This window comes from Budorcas taxicolor, chromosome 12 (genome assembly GCF_023091745.1).
Source record: "Budorcas taxicolor isolate Tak-1 chromosome 12, Takin1.1, whole genome shotgun sequence".
Lineage (NCBI taxonomy): Eukaryota > Metazoa > Chordata > Mammalia > Artiodactyla > Bovidae > Budorcas > Budorcas taxicolor.
The window spans coordinates 77285209-77307088 of NC_068921.1; the positions used below are offsets into that span (position 1 = coordinate 77285209).

A 21880-nucleotide genomic window follows, 5' to 3' on the forward strand; every position below is an offset into this window, starting at 1 on the left:
ACTGCCTTAAATAAACCTTTGTCCTATAGTCATGTACAGATGTGAGAGCTGGACCATAAAGAAGGCTGAGTGCCAAAGAATTGATGCTTTTGAACTGCAGTGTTAGAGAAGACTGTTGAGAGTCTTCTAAAGTGAAGAGCCTCTTGATGAGGGTAAAAAAGGAGAGTGAAAAAGCTGGCTTAAAAATGAACATTTGAAAAACTAAGATCATGGCATTCTTATCCTGTCACTTCATGGCAGATAGATGGGAAAACAATGGAAACAGTGACAGACTTTATTTCCTTGGGCTCCAAAATCACTGCAGATGGTGACTGCAGCCATGATATTAAAAGACACTTGCTCCTTGGAAGAAAAGCTATGACCAATCTAGACAGCATATTAAAAAGCAGAGACGTTACTTTGCCAATAGAGGTCCATCTAGTCAAAGCTATGGTTTTTCCAGTAGTCATGTATGGATGGGAGAGTTGAACCATAAAGAAAGCTGAGCACCAAAGATGCTTTTGAACTATAGTGTTGGAGAAGACTCTTGAGAGTCTGTTGGACTGCAAGGATATCAAACCAGTCAATTCTGAAGAAATCAACCCAAATATTGATTGGAAGGACTGATGATGACGCTCCAATATGATGTGAAGAGTCGACTCAACGGAAAAGACCCTGATGCTGGGAAAGATTGAGGGCAGGAGGAGAAGGGGATGACAGAGGATGAGATGGTTGGATGGCATCATTGACTAAAAGGACATGAGTTTGAGCAAACTCTTGGAGACAGTGAAGGACAGGGAGGCCTGGTGTGCTGCAGTCCATGGGGTCTCAAAGAGTCAGACAGAACTGAGCAACCAAACAACAACAATCAGAGATTAAGCTCATAGTGATGAGCAAAGTGACTAAGTAGCATCCAAGGGGTTTGAAGCCTTGTGAGTTACATAGTAGAGATTCTGCTTCCTTCTGAGGCCAGGGGGCCCCGTGGAAGAGCTTAAGCTAAGAAGGTGATGATGTGAACAGAATTGGAGTTCAGAAAGAGCATTTCTTTGTGGTAGTTGCCGCTGCTGCTGCTAAGTTATTTCAGTCGTGTCCGACCGTGCGACCCCAGAGACAGCAGCCCACCAGGCTCCTCTGTCCCTGGGATTCTCCAGGCAAGAATACTGGAGTGGGTTGCCATTACCTTCTCCAGGGGATCTTCCTGATCCAGGGATCGGACCCGGGTCTCCTGCATCCCAGGCAGATTCTTTACCGTCTGAGCCACCAGGATATTTAGATACAGATTAAAACAAGCAGCAATGTATCATGTAGTTACGTGGGTTCTTAGACTTGGTATCAATGGCGCCGCACTGTCTAGGCTTCCCTGAGCTGCTTTCTCCTCCAGTGTCTCATTTGTAGTTTGGTCTGTGTTAGTGAATGTAGTTTATTTCCATGCTACATGTTACTAAGTTATATTAATGTACCACAGTTTGTTTATTCTTTCTCCGCTAGAGAGACATTTGTGTTCACAATGCTTCTGTGACCATTTTTTTTTACTGCACATTTCCTCTTGAAATAACTGTTTCTTCAAGGATATACCAGTAGAATGTCTGGGTTTAGGGACTAAGTATCCTTAATCTTACATGGTGATGCCAAATGGTTTTTCCTGTGTGGGTGTACCAATTTACATGCTACCAGTAGTGATGGAGATGATGATATTAGCACTATGAATAATGAGCTAACACTTTTGTTTACTTTCCATGCCAGGCACTGACTCTTCTAAACACTTCTTTAGTTTATTTAATCCTCACAGCAGTTCAGTGAAGTATGTGTTGTTGTTTCTCATGTTGCAGTTGGAGAAACTGAGGCTTGTAGAGGCTCAATTGCTGGCCCAGGGCATTCTGCTAGTAAATGGAAGAGCCAGAATTCAAACACAGGAATCTGTGCCCTTAACAATTGTTCTTCATGTCATATGACCAGGTGACTTAAGTTTTTCCTGACTGAGGGATTTAAATAGTACTTCTGTGGTTTTAACATGTACTAGATTCCCTGGTGAGGTTCTGGCGGCTCAGATGTAAAGCGTCTGCCCGCAATGCAGGAGACCTGGGTTCAATCCCTGGGTCAGGCAGATCCCCTGGAAAAGGCAATGGCAACCCACTCTAGTACTCTTGCCTGGAATATCCCAAGGACAGAGGAGCCTGGTAGGCTACAGTCCATGGGGTCGCAAAGAGTTGGACATGACTGAACAACTTCACTTTCATATTCCCTGATTAGCAACGGCATTTTAAAAATATTTTTATTGACAGTCCTGTTTTCTCTTCTGCAAAATACCTGTTCATGGCTTTTGCCCCTTTTTTTTGATAAAAAGTTTTATTTATATTTTGTTTCCTGACTGTGCTGGATCTTTCTTTCTGCTTGCGGGCTTTCTCTAGTTGTGGTGAGCAGGAGCTCCCCTTAGTTGCGGTGTGTGGGCGTCTCACTGCGGGGCCTTCTCTTGCCGTGGAGCACAGGCTCTGGGCTCACGGGCTTCAGTGGTCGCACCTCCCAGGCTCTGGAGCTCAGGCTCAGGAGTTGAGGCCCATGGGCTCCACGGCATGTGGGGTCTTCCTAGAGCGGGGATTGAACCTGTGTCCCCTGCATTGGCCGGCAGATTCTTAACCACTGGACTGCCAGGGATGCCTCGCCCATTTTTTCATTTGACTCTTTTTCTTACTGGTTCATAGAAGTTCTTCCACATTTGTGTGCCCTAAGCCCCACTGTCAGTTATTTGTGTTACAAGCAACTTTTCCCAGTTTGTAGCTTGTGATTTTTTACCTTTTCAAGTTCTACAAGTAAAGTTCTGAATCTGAGGTTTACCGTGAGAATTTTTGATCTTCTCCTTTATGCTCTGTGTATTTTGTATTTATTTAAACAGTCCTCTTCTACCCTCAAGCTCCTCCAGATACTTGCCCACACTTTCTTCTGTGTTTTGTGTTGTGCTTTTCCACATCTAAACCGTTAATCCTTCTGGAATTGATGATTGTGTATGGTGTGAGTTAGGATCCAGTTTTAGTTTTTGAAATATGTTTAGTTTTTTACATATTTTATATTTAAAACACAAAAACCATCACTACTTTCAGTCATGTTTTCTCTCCCTTACTATTAATAGTCTGCCACCTTCTTACATTTCCAACCCCCAAATTCTTTAAAAGCCTTTTTGTTTCTGTGAAATGTTCCTCAATTATGTCAACAGAAGAGTGACTTTTTCCGTAATATGAAGTACTGGAACTGTATTTTTGCTTTTTGAGCTGTCAGTTACTTTCATTTGTTGTTTATCTCTGGGGAATCCCTAGCTGCTTAAAGTTTGTGAGTTTGTGTGTGTCTTTTGCAGGCTAAGGGTCTCGGATGACATTTGGGATACTTTTGTATGTTCATGAAATGGGAGGTGGATGGGGAAGATTCAAGTAAGGAAGTAATGTGGGCTACACATGAATATTAGGTTGGAGAAGCCAAATTGTGAACGAAAGGTTAAAGAGTCTATGCTTTTCAATCACCAACAGAGATGTCATTGACCCTTTTTGCAGGGGAAAGTAATGTCCATCAGAATGCTATTGTGGGAGCTTGTGTCTTAACAATAAAAGAGGGGTTATGGGATTGAAGGGGGGAGTGGAAAAGTTCATTTAGAAGATATAGTATTCGTATTACTTCACTCATGAGGTAATGGGTTCTAAAATAGGGTGCTGGCAGCGTGCAGAAAAGAGAGGGCTGACTTTGGGAGAAGCTGATGATGAGAACTTGACACAGTTTGTTGAATTCTCTCTGCATACAGTAGGGCTTCCTAATAGCTCAGTTGGTAAAGAATCTGCCTGCAATGCAGGAGACCCTCGTTCGATTCTCGGGTCAGGAAGATCTGCTGGAGAAGGGATATACCCACTCCAGTATTCTTGGGCTTCCCTTGTGGCTCAGCTGGTAAAGAATCCACCTGCAATGTGGGAAACCTGGGTTCAATCCCTGGGTTGGGAAGATCCCCTGGAGAAGGGAAAGGCTACCCACTCCAGTGTTCTTGCATAGAGAATTCCATAGACTGTGTATAGGCCATGGGATCACAAAGAGTCGGACACAACTGATCGACTTTCACACTCACATCCATACAGTGGGGTACTGTAGCAACCACAGAATCCTGTCTCCCATGAGCACTGGTCTTCTGCTTTGACCATTTTTCTTATTGTTTTTTTTTAATTCGTTGGTATTGGCCTTGCCTGTCATTGTTAGATGGTTATCCTCTTAAAAACAAGCTTTGAAAAGTGAACCCTGCATTCTGTGCTTTTTTACATGCCGAGCCACCCATTATCTGGTGGTGGTGGTTTAGTCAGTAAGTTGTGTCCAATGTCATGATCCCATGGACTGTAGCCCTGCCAGGCTCCTCTGTCCATGGGATTCTCCAGGCAGGAATACTGGAGTGGGTTGCCATTTCTTTCTCCATGAGATCTTCCCCACCCAGGAGTCAAACCTGCTTCTCCTGTACTGGTGCGTGGATTCTTTACCACTGAGCCTCCAGAGAAGCCCCCACCAGTCACCTACCAGAGTTCTATGCCAGCCTGAGGTCAGATCTGCTGCACTTTTATCAAGATTTTTCTTCGTTCCACACTACTTTGTAACCTCATCAGGATTTTTAAAATTGTGCTAAAATATACATAAATTATAAAACATGAAATTTACTATTTTCCCCAATTTCAGATGTGCAGGTCAGTGACATTAAGTACATTCACATTGGTGTGCCACTATTACCCACTGTCCATCTCTTGAACCTTCTGTCCTCACAAACTGAAACTCTGTTCCCTGAACCAATTCCCACGCACCCACCCCCGCCCGATTCCCCCTCCTCACGGTGCTTGGCAGCCACTGTTCTGCTGTCTGTCACTGTGAATTTGACTACCTTAGGCTCCTCACGGAAGTGCGCTCACAGAGTATGTGTATGTTTGGGCCTGGCTTATTTCGATGAGCATAACGTCTTTAAGGTTTACCCATGTTGTGATACATGTCAAAGTTAATTATCAATCATTATATATACACACACACACACACACACACACACACACACACACATATCACATTTTGTTTATCCATTCATCTGTTGATGGACTTTTGGGCTGTTTCTGCCTTTTGGCTGTTGTGGATGAAAATGGGTGTGCAGATACCTCTTCTGGTCCCTGCTTTTAGTTCTCAGGAGTATATGCCCACAATTGGAATTGCTGGATCACAGGGGAATTCTAGGGTAATCTTTTGAAGAAGCTCCGTCCTGTTTTCAACAGCAGCTGCACTATTTTACCCTCCTACCAGCACCACTCAAGGACTAATTTCTGCACATTTTCACCAACACTTAGTATTTTCTGATCATTGCCGTTGTTGTAATAGCTCTCCTAATGGATGTGAAGCAGCATCTCATTGTGGGACAGGATTTTCTGGATTGTCATTAAAAAAGCATTCATCGTACTTCTCAATACTTGCCATTTCTTTATCTATTTTACTGTGTAACCAACTCATTGCATAAATGGAACTCTTTTACTGCCAGAAGAAGTAACTATCTTACAACCATTCTTTCAAACTTGTCATCTCAATTTATTTTTTCCTCCCATGCGTAAGCTCACGTACACTTCTCACAGTCCGTAAAGTTACTGTCAGGTCATAAGCAAAGTCACAGCCTATCTGGCAGAGAATGTGTCTGAAAGTCTAGTTCATTGTAATGTCAAAACTGATTAAAAAAACCCAAGACACCTCTCGATTAAAGCTGGTAAAATTTCTCAGACTGAGAAGTGTTTTTAGAGAATACAAGAGTGTTGCTTTTTTCTTCCTTGGTTTATATCCTCCTCCACTTCCTACCTGCTATTCTGGGGTCTCTCCGGAGTTGCAGGATGGGGGAGGGTGAGTAGTAACTTGCTGGAGGAACCAGGTTGACCAAGGCACATAGTATTCATTCTTCCTGGGCGTGACAAGTGCCCAAAGCTGTCTGGGTCTTCTAGGACATTTTGTGGGTTTGGGAGGAATTCCTCACTTGCAGATCTCTTAATGCCCTGCTCTGTCTTTTCCTGATTCCCGTCTCTCCTGGTAGGCAGAGTCTCTTAAAGTTACCCAGCGTGGGTCTCTTCCCTGTGGCCACATCCGGGCCACACGCGTGCCTCGCCACAGTCTTGCCTTCTTTTCCTGTTACCAGGAGTCTTGCTTATCCTCCCTAGGTGTCCCTCAAAATCCACCAGTCACAGAAAATCAAGAGAGTCTCATGAATTCCTTGAAGTTCTCAACCTTGAACTCTTAGCTTAAGAATTCACGTCCTCTAATTATTTTTTAACCTCTTTCCTGTTGTCTTGAAGTGGGAATGAGTAATTGCTGGTTTTGCCGTTTCTTAGTTTCTTGCCTAGCATGTCCTGCTAGGTAGTGTGGTCTACCATCTTGCTTAAGGATATGTGGGTATTTAACACCCCTCTAGTTTTATTGCTGAATCCCCGTGTCTACAGAGTCTTCCCTGATAATCCGGGCTTCCCTGAGAGCTCAGTGGTAAAGAATCCGCCTGCAATGCAGGAGACCCTGCTTCAATCCCTGGGTTGGGGAGATCTCCTGGAGAAGGGATAGGCTACCCTCTCCAGTGTTCCTAGGGCTTCCCTGGTGGCTCAGCTGGTAAAGAATCTGCCTGCAGTGGAGGAGACCCCAGTTCGATCCCTGGGTTGGGAAGAGCCCCTGGAGAAGGGAAAGGCTCCCCACTCCAGTATTCTGGCCGGGAGCATCCCATGGACTGTGTAGCCCACGGTGTCCCAAAGAGTCGGACATGACTGAGTGGCTTTCACCTCCACTACCCTGTGTCTACATGGAAAGAGCACTGAACATCTTTATCTGATTAGATGAAGAAATATTAATACTTGGGAAGGAAGCCTTACTTTTGCTTTAGTAGTTGGTTCCCTTCTCCAGTCAGGTTCCATTTGTCTGTTCACTTTCCTTGTTTTTATTGGTAAGCCTCATGAACTTAATATTATCCATTCATTTCCTTAAAAATAAATTGTATTTTGGCATGTACCATTATTTGGATAATGAATTTTATAAATGACTAAATTGTTTTAATTGGTCTGAATTACCTGTTTCAGTTTTGATTTGACCTTGAATTTCCACCTCCTTGTTGAGTTCCTGGCCCATGTTAAAGCTCAATAACTGGGTGAATGGTTGAGTGGGTAGATGAATGGGTAGTCATCTTTCATTTTTGTAATCTCAAATAAATCTGCCGTATCTGTACCTTCATTTAGACTTCTTCTAAGCCTTCATCAAATTAAGTTATGTGCATAAGATAGCCTTTTTAGCCATTTTATCAATTCTCTTTAATTCCTGATCTTCCAACATTTGTGGAATCCATTTTCTATTGGATAGCATGGCGGTTGGTCTGTGCAGATACAGAATCACTGTATTCCCAGGAACTTGCCCACGAACGTATCTTGCTTATATAGCACGTCTCTTTCCAGTCAAGTACCTCTTTGCCTTCAGTTGCCGTGGGAGCACCTGAGCTGTTGAAGACGATCAGTACCACCCATTGATGGTTATTGAGTAGGGTCCACCTCAGACTGTTGCTCAGTTCCTCCTTTGCCGGGTGTGCACACACCTTGCTTGCACTCTCTCCCGTGGCATCACTGATCATTCATGGCACGCACCGCCTCTTACTGCAGTATGGCCACGTGTCTACATGGTGCTTTCTTTTTTAAAAAATGTATTTTAAATGCTTAGGATTCAAGAGAATCATACTCTTGGACACAAATTTCCACCATTATTACTGACTTCAAGTCTAGAGCTAGTGATACATTTATCTGATGGGGGAAGAGAGCATATGTTTTGAAATAAGGTAATTTATAATAAAGAACTGGGGATAGAAACCTTAAAAACTCCTGAAGATACTTAAAGGCCCTCTTTAGAATTTTAATACTTTTAAAATCCATTTCTTCATCTAATAATTAAACATTTTCCTTCAAATATTATTGTTCAATGAAAATAAAATAATAGTACTTCATTATTTTCTTTTTACTGTTGGCTATATACCGGAGCTTTCCTACTGTTTTCACTGTATATGTGGAATCCATCAGTAATAGTGCATGTTAAATATGTCTTAATGATATAACCTGAGAAACCAAAAATCTTTTCTCATTCTTTGTGGAAAGACATATTCTCATTTCTAAATTACTAATTTTAAAAGTTATGAAATGAAATGGTTTGTCCAATAGGAATCTAATATTGTTCATATTTGCAGATCTTGAGTTTTCATAGTAGCCACATTAAGAAAACAAGAACAACTGAAATTCTTTTTTAAAATCCATTTATTTAATCCAGTATTTCCAAAGTGTTAACATTCTACATGAAACAGTATTTAAGAATTACTAATGTGATATTGGAAGTAAAATGTACCCCTGACATATATATGACAAAAAGTAATGTAAGTTGAATGATTAAAGTGGAAAACACCAAAACAATGAAGTTGGGTTTAAAAGAAAATATATATACTACTTCTGTATTTAAAATTAAACTATAAATTTATTTTCTCAGTTGCCTTAATCCACATTTCAGATTCTCAATATCCATATGTGGCTAGTTAGACGGCTCACAAATAAAACCTTTTGTAAGTCAGATGGTGTTAATGCAAGGGGGAAAAAAAACAACACATTTTTAGAAAGTGCTCCTCTTCTCATTTCAACCACAGTTTTGGTTTTTATCATTAAAAATTAGAAACAGATGAACTAAATTCACTTTTAAAGAGAAGATAAATTTCTCATGTAGGTGACAACCTTTTAAAATTTTTATTTAGAAGCTTAACAGAAATCAGAACAATTTTTTAAAAAGTGAAGTGATTTCCTGTCTGGAACGTATAACTGAAGTGTTGAAACTAAACAGAAAATTTTGCTGTTCTATACATGTTAAGCTCACTGCTTTTCTTCACACATCCAAGCACCTTCCTACTCTGGAACGTGCCGGATAAATAGAACTTTTTAAAAATTATTCCTGTGACTGTAGTCTGTTCCTGTGAAGTAATTTTTTTTTTAAGAAGAGCTTTAATTTTACTCTAAACAATTCAGTTTTCGGTTTCTTACAATGTAATTTGTCTGCTGGGATTTGATGTATTGTTTCTCGCTAGCGTTTTCCATACTAGATTTTCATTTTGCGTAGTCACGTTGTTTGAACATTTGCAAGCAGAGCCCACTAACTGCTATTGGCCTGCTTCTTTGTGTGGCATGATTTCTTCTCCCCACCTGCTCACAGCAGGTTGTCTACAGGCCTGAAGAGTAGCTAAATACTTTTGAAAATATCTTGAGATCCTGCTAAGGTCTTAACAATTTCCGCATTTGTGTGATGTGCAGCTATTCATGGTGTACCTTTGAAGGCTTTTTTCTTTTTATTTCTCATATTCTTGCTTAAATATTTTCAAGAGAAGATAAATTTATTATAAATAACAGTACAAAGCTGATTGCAGTCCTATTGCATTCTGCATTGAATAGGTCATTGATATTCAGCTAAGTGGAACAAATTTTCTATGTTAAAGCAGACAAATTTGGAATAATGTCACATGCATCTCATGTTATTTACTACAGAATACCAGATTAAATGGATTACTTGTGAACTGATTGCAGTGTTAAATAGATGATATAACATGATAACTTAAAATGCTGACTGGGCCTTTGTAATATAGAATAGTATACAAGCACATGAATATAGTAGAAGAGAGGTTATCGTATTTGTTGAATGTATGTCTGTAATATATTTGCCAAATGCTTGTCCAGAGAGAATTTGAATAGATTTTTAAGATTTAACCTTGATTTTCTGTTTCTAAAGAAAATGGACTTTCTCACCATTTTAGAAGACAAGTGAAAAATGTTATCTTCTTTTTTCTGTTTTTTAGATTAAAATAACTCCCACAACTTCTGAGAACGAACTTTAGTTTTAATCCAAATAAATGTATGAGTACAGGTGGTAAAATAAATATGTTAGGAATATTTTGATGAGAAAATTAAATGAAGTAGCCTACATTTTGCTTATACTGCACCAGTATCAGAAAAAGTGAATCTGAAAGTAATTATGTTTTTAGGCCCCAAATAAGTGTACCCCACATTTTTTAGATGACTCTCCCCATTTCCTTAGACGTAATTAGCTGTTGTTTTTAAACTATATGCATGTGGTTACTCTGGAGCCATCAAATGTAATATGAAACCATCTATTTAGAATGTATAGGATATATAAATAAATAACTTGAAGAAGTAGAGGATGGTATTTTTTTCCTAATGAAGTAGGAAATGAAAGAGTAATTATTAACCATCTCCTTTTCACATTCCTGAAAACATCAATTACAGTTACACATCTTAGAAACAAGCCCACCAGTAGCACAGAAATAGCTCCTTTCACTGTGCTTCAAAAAATTTAATCCCTATTTAACAGCTGGGATGTATTTACAGCCATAATTCAAACTATTCATTTCAGTGCAGGCCTCCCTGCTTCTGTAGTGTAGCCTAGAAGCTTAGCCATTCTCTTGTCTCTAGTGGGCACGTGTTTTATGATTTGGAGTTGCTTTTAAAAATTTAATGTAATGGGAAAATGTCTTTCTCAATCCCCTCCCCCCTCCCCCCACACACATACTTCTTTCTTCTCTACTATCTGTTAAGTAGAAAATTATGTTTTAGTAGCTGCCACAAGAAGAGGATTTTGAATAGTATAAACACTGATTATGGAAAATAATGCAGGCAGCTGCACTGGAGACTGATAAGACCAATCCCATAGTAATGGCCTTTAAAACATATTATCAAGGTGGGAATCAGTGAGGGGAAAGAGACAACTGTGGCTGTTTCTTCTCTTTACTGTTCAGCAAGATTACTTTTAAAGGTGAAACTGCCTCTGATTTTATTATCTGAGAGATATCTTTGGAGCATTTTAAAACTTTGTGAATGTTTTTGCTTTTTTTGAGTGAGCAATCTTGCTAATTGTGCATGAATTTGATTCTAACAAATGTTGAAATTGTTGCATTAACAAAGTCTTCTTAAATATTCTTTTCCTTAAAGAAGGGAAAAGGGAATATATTTTATAAATGTTGAAGCAGACTATTAGAATAACAAAAAAGGCCATTTTCGTCTAGCTATGAAGTGCCATTTAAAATAGAAAAAGGGGTAAAATATTTGGAGAAAATGTTTTAGGGTAGGATATGTTTCAGGAAAATAAAATAAAATAAAGTTTTAAGTTTTATTTTATATTTGCTCTGAGCCTAACAAGTGGCCAGTTTGTGTTTGTTTAGGCGTGCCTCAGACTCATCGTAAGCATGGAGTGCTTTGTTCTTTGTGGATTCATAAACCAAATTGTCTCAATTCTAGCCTGTGAGAAAAGTGGACATTCCTGTTTCCTGTAGCCAAGTAAATTCCAACTTTGAGTAAACTTTTATTTCCCTGTTTTCTATTACATCCGTCTTTATTGCTGAGATATGTTAGATGTGGATGCTTTCAAGTACACAGACTAGAGTAGCTGTGGTGAAAACAATCTGAGACTCCATATATATGTAATTTTAACTTGCTTTCAATTGAATGGGAAATTTAGGGTAACTTATTGGTACTTTCATGTATGGTTTACATATTCATTGTTACAATTTACTTGTTTGTAAAAATATAAATTCTAAATCTGTTTCCATTTTACGTATTGCAAAATTACTTCTATTTGCCTGGGAATCAGCCCAACCCTTGTAGGATAAGGGAAAGGAACCGTTGTATTTTGTAAATGTCTCCTACATAGAAAGTAATGCCAATACAACTCAGGCAGTGTACTAGACTCAGGAGATACAGCGGTGACCAAGACTTACATTGTATCAGGAGGATGTGGATGCCAAACACGTAAACACATAAAGAGGGTAATTTGAGTGCTAAGAAGGTCAGTGAAGACTGTAACAGGATAATCATAGAAGATGATTAGGGAGATAGCTTTAGGTAGGGAGAGAAGCTTTTGTTCGGAAGTCCTCTCTGAATAGCTACCATTGAGATGAAACCTGTAAAGGCCCTGAGGCAGGAACAGGACTGGTTTGTGTGGAGGCCAGAAGAAAGGTCAGTTTCCCAAGTGTAGTTGTTGTTTAGTCACCGAGTCGTGTCCAGCTCTTTGCAACCCCATGGACTGCAGCACACCAGGCCTCCCTGTCCCTCCTCTTTTCCCAAGCTTTGCCCAAGTTCATGTCAGTTGCATCGGTGATGCCATCCAGTCATCCATCTCATCCTCTGATGCCCTACTCTCCTTCTGCCCTTAGTCTTTGCCAGCCTCAGGGGCTATTCCAATGCGAGTGTAGTTCAGTCAGTTCAGTTCAGTTCAGTCTCTCAGTCGTGTCCTCTTTGCGACCCTATGGACTGCAGCACGCCAGGCCTCCCTGTCCATCACCAACTCCCAGAGTTTACTCAAACTCATGTCCAGAGTCAGTGATGCCATCCAACCATCTCATCTTCTGTCATCCCCTTTTCCTCCCACCTGCAATCTTTCCCAGCATCAAGGTCTTTTCAAATGAGTCAGTTCTTTGCATCAGGTGGCCAAAATGTTGGAGTTTCAGCTTCAGCACCAGTCCTTCCAATGAATATTTAGGACTGATTTTCTTTAGGATGGACTGGTTGGATCTCCTTGCAGTGCAAGGGACTCTCAAGAGTCTTCTCCAACACCACAGTTCCAAAGTGTCAATTCTTCGGTGCTCAGCTTTCTTTATGATCCAACTGTCACATTCATACATGACTACTGGAAAAACCATAGCCTTGACTAGACGGACCTTTGTTGGCAAAGTAATGTCTCTGCTTTTTAATATGCTGTCTAGGTTGGTCATAACTTTCCTTCCAAGGAGTAAGCGTCTTTTAATTTCATGGCTACATTCAGCACCTGCAGTGATTTTTGGAGCCCAAGAAAATAAATTGTGTCACTGTTTCCATTGTTTCTCCATCTGTTTGCCATGAAGTGATGGGACCAGATGCCATAATCTTAGCTTTCTGAATGTTGAGCTTTAAGCCAACTTTTTCAATCTCCTCTTTCATGTTCATCAAGAGTCTCTTTAGTTCTTCATTTTCTGCCATAAGGGTGATGTCATCTGGAATATCTGAGATTATTGATATTTCTCCTGGCAGTCTTGATTCTAGATTGTGCTTTATGCAGCCCAGCGTTTCTCATGATGTACTCTGCAAGTGTAGTTAGGAGAGTGCTAAATATAGACAGGGACCAGGTCGTATAGGATCTTTGTAGGCCCAGAAAATTGGGTTTTATTCAATTCCTACTGCAAAACTTTTGAAGAGTTTGAATAGAAGAATGGTAAGATGTGCTTTAGGAGAAGGCGATGGCACCCCCATCCAGTACTCTTGCCTGGAAAATCTCATGGGCGGAGGAGCCTGGTGGACTGCAGTCCATGGGGTTGCACAGAGTCGGACACGACTGAGTGACTTCACTTTCACTTTTCACTTTGATGCATTGGAGAAGGAAATGGCAACCCACTCCAGTGTTCTTGCCTGGAGAATCCCAGGGACGGGGGAGCCTGGTGGGCTGCCGTCTCTGGGGTCACACAGAGTCGGACACGACTGAAGCGACATAGCAGCAGCAGCAAGACGTGCTTTAAAAGGGCTGCTGTGAGGCAGGTGGACTCCTGGGGACGAGTGATAGAGACAAGGAAATCATTTGTATGTCCATGGCAGTCATCCACATGAGAGGTGCTGATGATGGTTTTGACGAGGAGTCAGTCAAATCCAGCCCACTGCCAGTTTTTGTACAGTTCACTAGTTGAGTGATTTTTTAAAGTTTGGAAGTATTACATTTTTTTTTTTTTAATTTTAAAATCTTTAATTCTTACATGTGTTCCCAAACATGAACCCCCCTCCCACCTCCCTCCCCATAACATCTCTGTGGGTCATCCCCATGCACAAGCCCCAAGCATGCTGTATCCTGCCCAGACATAGACTAGCGATTCAATTCTTACATGATAGTATACATGATAGAATGCCATTCTCCCATATCATCCCACCCTCTCCCTCTCCCTCTGAGTCTAAAAGTCCATTATACACAGCTGCGTCTTTTTTCCTGTCTTGCATACAGGGTCGTCATTGCCATCTTTCTAAATTCCATATATATGTGTTAGTATACTGTATTGGTGTTTTTCTTTCTGGCTTACTTCACTCTGTATAATCGGCTCCAGTTTCGTCCATCTCATCAGAACTGATTCAAATGAATTCTTTTTAACGGCTGAGTAATACTCCATTGTGTATATGTACCACAGCTTTCTTATCCATTCATCTGCTGATGGACATCTAGGTTGTTTCCATGTCCTGGCTATTATAAACAGTGCTGCGATGAACATTGGGGTACATGTGTCTCTTTCAATTCTGGTTTCCTCGGTGTGTATGCCCAGCAGTGGGATTGCTGGGTCATAAGGGAGTTCTATTTGCAATTTTTTAAGGAATCTCCACACTGTTCTCCATAGTGGCTGTACTAGTTTGCATTCCCACCAACAGTGTAGGAAGGTTCCCTTTTCTCCACACCCTCTCCAGCATTTATTGCTTGCAGATTTTTGGATCGCAGCCATTCTGACTGGTGTGAAGTGGTACCTCATTGTGGTTTTGATTTGCATTTCTCTGATAATGAGTGATGTTGAGCATCTTTTCATGTGTTTGTTAGCCATCCGTATGTCTTCTTTGGAGAAATGTCTGTTTAGTTCTTTGGCCCATTTTTTGATTGGGTCGTTTATTTTTCTGGAATTGAGCTGCAGGAGTTGCTTGTATACTTTTGAGATTAGTTGTTTGTCAGTTGCTTCATTTGCTATTATTTTCTCCCATTCAGAAGGCTGTCTTTTCACCTTGCTGATATTTTCCTTTGTTGTGCAGAAGCTTTTAATTTTAATTAGATCCCATTTGTTTATTTTTGCTTTTATTTCCAGAATTCTGGGAGGTGGATCATAGAGGATCCTGCTGTGATTTATGTCTGAGAGTGTTTTGCCTATGTTCTCCTCTAGGAGTTTTATAGTTTCTGGTCTTACATTTAGATCTTTAATCCATTTTGAGTTTATTTTTGTGTGCGGTGTTAGAAAGTGATCTAGTTTCATTCTTTTACAAGTGGTTGACCAGTTTCCCCAGCACCAGTTGTTAAAGAGATTATCTTTACTCCATTGTATATTCTTGCCTCCTTTGTCAAAGATAAGGTGTCCATATGTGTGTGGATTTATCTCTGGGCTTTCTATTTTGTTCCATTGATCTATATGTCTGTCTTTGTGCCAGTACCATACTGTTTTGATCACTGTGGCTTTGTAGTAGAGCCTGAAGTCAGGCAAGTTGATTCCTCCAGTTCCATTCTTCTTTCTCAAGATTGCTTTGGCAATTCGAGTTTTTTTGTATTTCCATACAAATCTTGAAATTATTTGTTCTAGTTCTGTGAAAAATATGGCTGGTAGCTTGATAGGGATTGCATTGAATTTGTAAATTGCTTTGGGTAGTATACTCATTTTCACTATATTGATTCTTCCGATCCATGAACATGGTATATTTCTCCATCTATTAGTGTCCTCTTTGATTTCTTTCATCAGTGTTTTATAGTTTTCTATATATAGGTCTTTAGTTTCTTTGGGTAGATATATTCCTAAGTATTTTATTCTTTTCGTTGCAATGGTGAATGGAATTGTTTCCTTAATTTCTTTTTCTACTTTCTCATTATTGGTGTATAGGAATGCAAGGGATTTCTGTGTGTTGATTTTATATCCTGCAACTTTACTATATTCATTGATGAGCTCTAGTAATTTTCTGGTGGAGTCTTTAGGGTTTTCCATGTAGAGGATCATGTCATCTGCAAACAGTGAGAGTTTTACTTCTTCTTTTCCAATTTGGATTCCTTTTATTTCTTCTTCTGCTCTGATTGCTGTGGCCAAAACTTCCAGAACTATGTTGAATAGTAGCGGTGAAAGTGGACACCCTTGTCTTGTTCCTGACTTTAGGGGAAATGCTTTCAATTTTTCACCATTGAGGATAATGTTTGCTGTGGGTTTGTCATATATAGCTTTTATTATGTTGAGGTATGTTCCTTCTATTCCTGCTTTCTGGAGAGTTTTTATCATAAATGGATGTTGAATTTTGTCAAAGGCCTTCTCTGCATCTATTGAGATAATCATATGGTTTTTATTTTTCAATTTGTTAATGTGGTGAATTACATTGATTGATTTGCAGATATTGAAGAATCCTTGCATCCCTGGGATAAAGCCCACTTGGTTATGGTGTATGATCTTTTTAATGTGTTGTTGGATTCTGATTGCTAGAATTTTGTTGAGGATTTTTGCATCTATGTTCATCAGTGATATTGGCCTGTAGTTTTCTTTTTTTGTGACATCTTTGTCAGGTTTTGGTATTAGGGTGATGGTGGCCTCATAGAATGAGTTTGGAAGTTTACCTTCCTCTGCAATTTTCTGGAAGAGTTTGAGTAGGATAGGTGTTAGCTCTTCTCGAAATTTTTGGTAGAATTCAGCTGTGAAGCCGTCTGGACCTGGGCTTTTGTTTCCTGGAAGATTTCTGATTGCAGTTTCAATTTCCATGCTTGTGATGGGTCTGTTAAGATTTTCTATTTCTTCCTGGTTCAGTTTTGGAAAATTGTACTTTTCTAAGAATTTGTCCATTTCTTCCACGTTGTCCATTTTATTGGCATACAACTGCTGATAGTAGTCTCTTATGATCCTTTGTATTTCTGTGTTGTCTGTTGTGATCTCTCCATTTTCATTTCTAATTTTATTGATTTGATTTTTCTCTCTTTGCTTCTTGATGAGTCTGGCTAGTGGTTTGTCAATTTTATTTATCCTTTCAAAGAACCAGCTTTTGGCTTTGTTGATTTTTGCTATGGTCTCTTTTGTTTCTTTTGCATTTATTTCTGCCCTAATTTTTAAGATTTCTTTCCTTCTACTAACTCTGGGGTTCTCCAATTCTTCCTTTTCTAGTTGCTTTAGTTGTAGAGTTAGGTTATTTATTTGACTTTTTTCTTGTTGAAGTATTACATTTTAAATGGTTGGGAAAAAAAAGAATGTTTCATGACACATGAAAAGTATATGAAATTCAAATTTCAGGTTCATAAATACAGTTTTACCAGAACACAGCCACCTTTATTCATTTTTATCTGTCTGTGGAGTTTATCATATGTAGCAACTCAATGCCCTGGTTTTCCCCTTTGATAGTAGTTCAGTGGCTTAGGAGTTTGTTGAGATTTTTTTTTTTTTGATGCAGGACCAAGACTGAATATTTTCCAAACAGAAAGAACTGTCCTCAGCCACTATTATGGAACATCTTACGGCTTTGAAAATTAGCTTGTGCTGTGGACTTGATAATATTTCTTAATGAATTCATGCTGAAATTGTAAGACAAAACAGCATTTACATGCAAAAGGCACACTGTGGCAGAGTCATTTTGACAACTGATGTTTGAGTCACAGCTAATGTCAAGTTGCTTTTTAGACTCCGTGGGCTGTCAAAACAAGAAGTGGACTATAGATCCAACAGCATTTTTCAAATCTCAACGCAAAAGCAAAGAATATTTCCATATTTTCTAATCTACATACCTGTACTGTTGAGGATATTTCACTTACCCTTCAATTGAAAGTGATTAAATTGCAAAATAATGTTACGCTAAAGCAGATATCAAGAGAAGAATCTAGCAAAATCTGGCCCTTCGGAGAAAAAAAATAGTCAACCCTTGGCGTAGACTAAGGTGGTAGTGGTGGCAATGACGTGAAGTGAACCAATTTGACATATATTTTGGAGGGAAGACAGAAAAGATCAGTAGGTGGATTAGAAACTGGGTATGAAGGAAGTTAAAGAATTGGAGATGAGCCATGAGTGAATGATGATAGTATTTACCGAGACGGGAAGGCTAGGGGAGAAGCAGGTTTGGAGAGGCAGATCAAGAATTCTGTTTGGACTTGCTAGGTTTAATATGTGCATTAGATATCCAAGTGTTGATGTCCAATTAACAGATGACTACATGAGTCTTGAACTCAGGATAAATGGGAGTTGAAAACGTAAATTTGGCGATCATATTCATTAGATTTTCTGTAAAAGCTTGGATCTGCCATATAGGAAAGATTGAAGTTGGACCCTTATATTACACTAGATACAAAAATTGACTCAAAGTGGATTAAAGACCGAAGCATAATGCTTAAAACTATAAAACTTCCAAAAGAAAATGTAGGCAAAAACTTCATGACTTTGGAATTGACAGTGATTTCTTGGATATAACTCCGAAACTGTAAGCACAAAAGCAAACATAGATACATTGGACTATATCAAATTTAAAAAAATGTGGGTATCAAAAGACACAACGGAGTGAAGAGGCATCCTGTGTAATGGGAGAAATATTTTAAGTCATAAATTTTTTATATAAATTTATTATTTTAATTGGAGGCTAATTACTTTACAATATTGTATTGGTTTTGCCATACATCACATGAATCCACCACAGGTGTACACATGTTCCCCATCCTGAACCCCCCTCCCATATCCCTCCCTATACCGTCCCTCTGGGTCATCCCAGTGCACCAACCCCAAGCATCCTGTATCATGCATCGGACCTGGAGTGGTGATTCATTTCATTTATGATATTATACATATTTCAATGCCATTCTCCCAAATCATCTCCCTCTCTCACAAAGTCCAAAAGACTGTTCTATACATCTGTGTGTCTTTTGCTGTCTCGCATACAGGGTTATCATTACCATCTTTCTAAATTCCATATATATGCATTAGTATCCCATGGACGGAGGAGCCTGCTAGGCTGCAGTCCATGGGGTCGCTAAGAGTAGGACACGACTGAGCGACTTCACTTTCACTTTTCACTTTGATGCATTGGAGAAGGAAATGGCAACCCACTCCAGTGTTCTTGCCTGGAGAATCCCAGGGACAGGGGAGCCTAGTGGGCTGCCGTCTATGGGGTCGCACAGAGTCGGACACGACCAAAGCGACTTAGCAGCAGCAGCATACTGTATTGGTGTTTTTCTTTCTGGCTTGCTTCACTCTGTATAATAAGCTCCAGTTTCATCCAGCTCATTAGAACTGATTCAAACTGAAGTCATACATCTGATAAAGGGTTAATATCCAGAATATATAAAGAACTCTTGCAGCTTAACAACAGGAGATTAAATAACCTGATTAAAAGTTGGACAAAGGCCTTGAATAGATGTTGCTTCAGTGAAGAAGCACAGGTGGGCAACAAGCATAGGAGGAGGTGCTTGGCGTCTTACTTCATACATGTATCAGCCCTTCATTCCTTTTTATGGCCAAACAATATTCTGTTGCATGAAGATGCCATGTTTTGTTTATTCATTTATCAGTCGATGGACATTTGGGTTGTTTGGCTATTAGGGGTAATGCTGCTGTGGACATTCAGGCACGTGTTTTTGTGTGGCTGAGAATTCATTTTACGTCTCTTTTTTTCCCCAGTGTCTTTCTCGAGAAGCAGGGGGCAACATGAGCATTCAGTTTCTCGGCACAGTGGTAAGTAGGAAAGGATGATTACTTTGTATGTTCTTTTAATTTACAGAGAGATATTTGGAAAAGTGATCGGCTGGTTTTAGCCCTTGTGTTTGAGCTTGGCTTCACCGTGGTTTTGTTTTGCTGTTAAGTGAGATGTCTTTGTATAAGAAATGGATTCTTTAACATGTGGAGAAAATTCTCATGATGGAATAAGTTTAGCTATTTCTTATTAGACACAAAATAATTTTAAAAATTATTTGCAGTTTGTTGAGTCTTTGAAGTACTTTTTTTCGCTGGAGACTTTCTCCCTATTTTTGATAAAAATAAAAACAGATTTTAAAAAGATGCTTTTGGATAGTGACCTTGGGGGGTTCCCTGGTGGTCTAGTGGTTAGGACCCTGTGCTCTCACTGCCGAGGGCCCAGGTTCTGTCTTTTGTCAGGGAAGTAAGATCCCACAATAAGCCAGGTGGCAAAACCAAAAAAAAAAAAAACCAACAAAAACAGGTGACTGATATTTTATGTTTGTTTTTTTTTTTTTTGCTCAGTTTTCCATCTAGCTTCTTCTATTAGGTCCACACTTCTAATGAAATTGAATCATAATTTCAAAATTATATAGCTCTACACAGTGAAAAGTAACTTATTTCACACTTATTTTTACTTACAAGTTTATAGGTACCATATTAGTAATAGTATAATTTTCCAAAATAATTTGGTGAAAAAGGTACTTTATTGTTTTAATATCATTTCTCCACTTATTGCTGTGGTATTTGCATATTTCTCTCTGTATTCATTTGTTAGGTATCATTTATAATCTGTAAAATGTGTGTTCATATCTTTGGGGTACCTTGTTTAGGTTGTAAATTTACATTGGGTATTTCTGTTGGCTCTGTAACTTGAGGATATCAGAGGACAAGTTTGTGGCTTAAATCAAAAGAATAGTGACTTTGCCACTGAGTTACAGAGGATATCAGTAACAATGTCCATTTACTTCATGCTTTGTACTTTATATATGTATAGAGGTGTGGTATAATTTATGGATTAAAGTACATGTGAAAACACCTGTCCAACATGTAATTCTTAAGTGTTGCACCTAAGACTTTTAGTTATTCTTGCTTTTCTGATTAATAGTTATTAGTTCAGTTCAGTTGCTAAGTCGTGTCTGACTCTTTGTGACCCCATGAATTGCAGCATGCCAGGCCTCCCTGTCCATCACCAACTCCCGGAGTTCACCCAAACTCATGTGCATCGAGTCGGTGATGCCATCCAACCATCTCATCCTCTGTCATCCCCTTCTCCTGCTGTCCCCAATCCCTCCCAGCATCAGGATCTTTTCCAATGAGTCAACTCTTCGCATGAGGTGGCCAAAGTATTGGAGTTTCAGCCTCAGCATCAGTCCTTCAAATGAACACCCAGGACTGGTCTCCTTTAGGATGGACTAGTTGGATCCCCTTGCAGTCCAAGGGACTTGCAAGAGTCTTCTCCAGCACCACAGTTCAAAAGCATCAATTCTTCAGCACTCAGCTATCTTCACAGTCCAACTCTCACATCCATACATGACCACTGGGAAAACCATAGCCTTGAAGACGTTGACGGATCTTTGTTGGCAAAGTAATGTCTCTGCTTTTTAATATGCTGTCTAGGTTGGTCATAACTTTCCTTCTAAGGAATAAGTGTCTTTTAATTTCATGGCTGCAGTCACCATCTGCAGTGATTTTGAAGCCCCCCAAAATAAAGTCTGACACTGTTTCCACTGTTTCCCCATCTATTTCCCATGAAGTGATGGGACCAGATGCCATGATCTTCGTTTTCTGAATGTTGAGCTTTAAGCCAACTTTTTCACTCTCCTCTTTCACTTTCATCAAGAGGCTTTTTAGTTCTTCTTCACTTTCTGCCGTAAGGGTGGTATCATCTGCATATCTGAGTTTATTGATATTTCTCCTGGCAATCTTGATTCCAGCTTGTGCTTCTTCCAGCCCAGTGTTTCTCATGATGTACTCTGCATAGAAGTTAAATAAGCAGGGTGACAATATACAGCCTTGACGTACTCCTTTTCCTATTTGGAACCAGTCTGTTGTTCCATGTCCAGTTCTAACTGTTGCTTCCTGACCTGCATATAGGTTTCTCAAGAGGCAGGTCAGGTGGTCTGGTATTCCCATCTCTTTCAGAATTTTCCACAATTTATTGTGATCCACACAGTCAAAGACTTTGGCATGTGTTTAATTTTTCAACTAAACAATTTAAATATTATTTAAATTCATGTCGTAAGAAATTGGATTAGGCTTCTCCAGATAAACAGAACCAACTGGGTATGTGTATTATGTTTGCATATGTAGAGAGAGAGAGAGATTGGTTGGTTGATTGACTTTAAGCAGTTGATACCTGTGATTGTGCAGGCAATTCCAAAACCTGCAGGGTAGTTACATTTCAAGTTTAAGGTCAATGTGCCTGTAGTA

The 21880-nt window shown here is 39.6% G+C and overlaps 1 protein-coding gene across 1 annotated transcript in view; it reads left to right on the top strand.

The window, feature by feature from the left end:
- Nucleotides 1-21880, top strand: part of PCCA (propionyl-CoA carboxylase subunit alpha) — a 381652-nt gene that overhangs the window by 290562 nt on the left and 69210 nt on the right. Inside the window, exon 21 of the mRNA XM_052649967.1 lies at nt 19394-19447. Within this exon, the coding sequence (XP_052505927.1) occupies nt 19394-19447 (54 nt within the window). The remainder of the gene's footprint in view (nt 1-19393; nt 19448-21880) is intronic.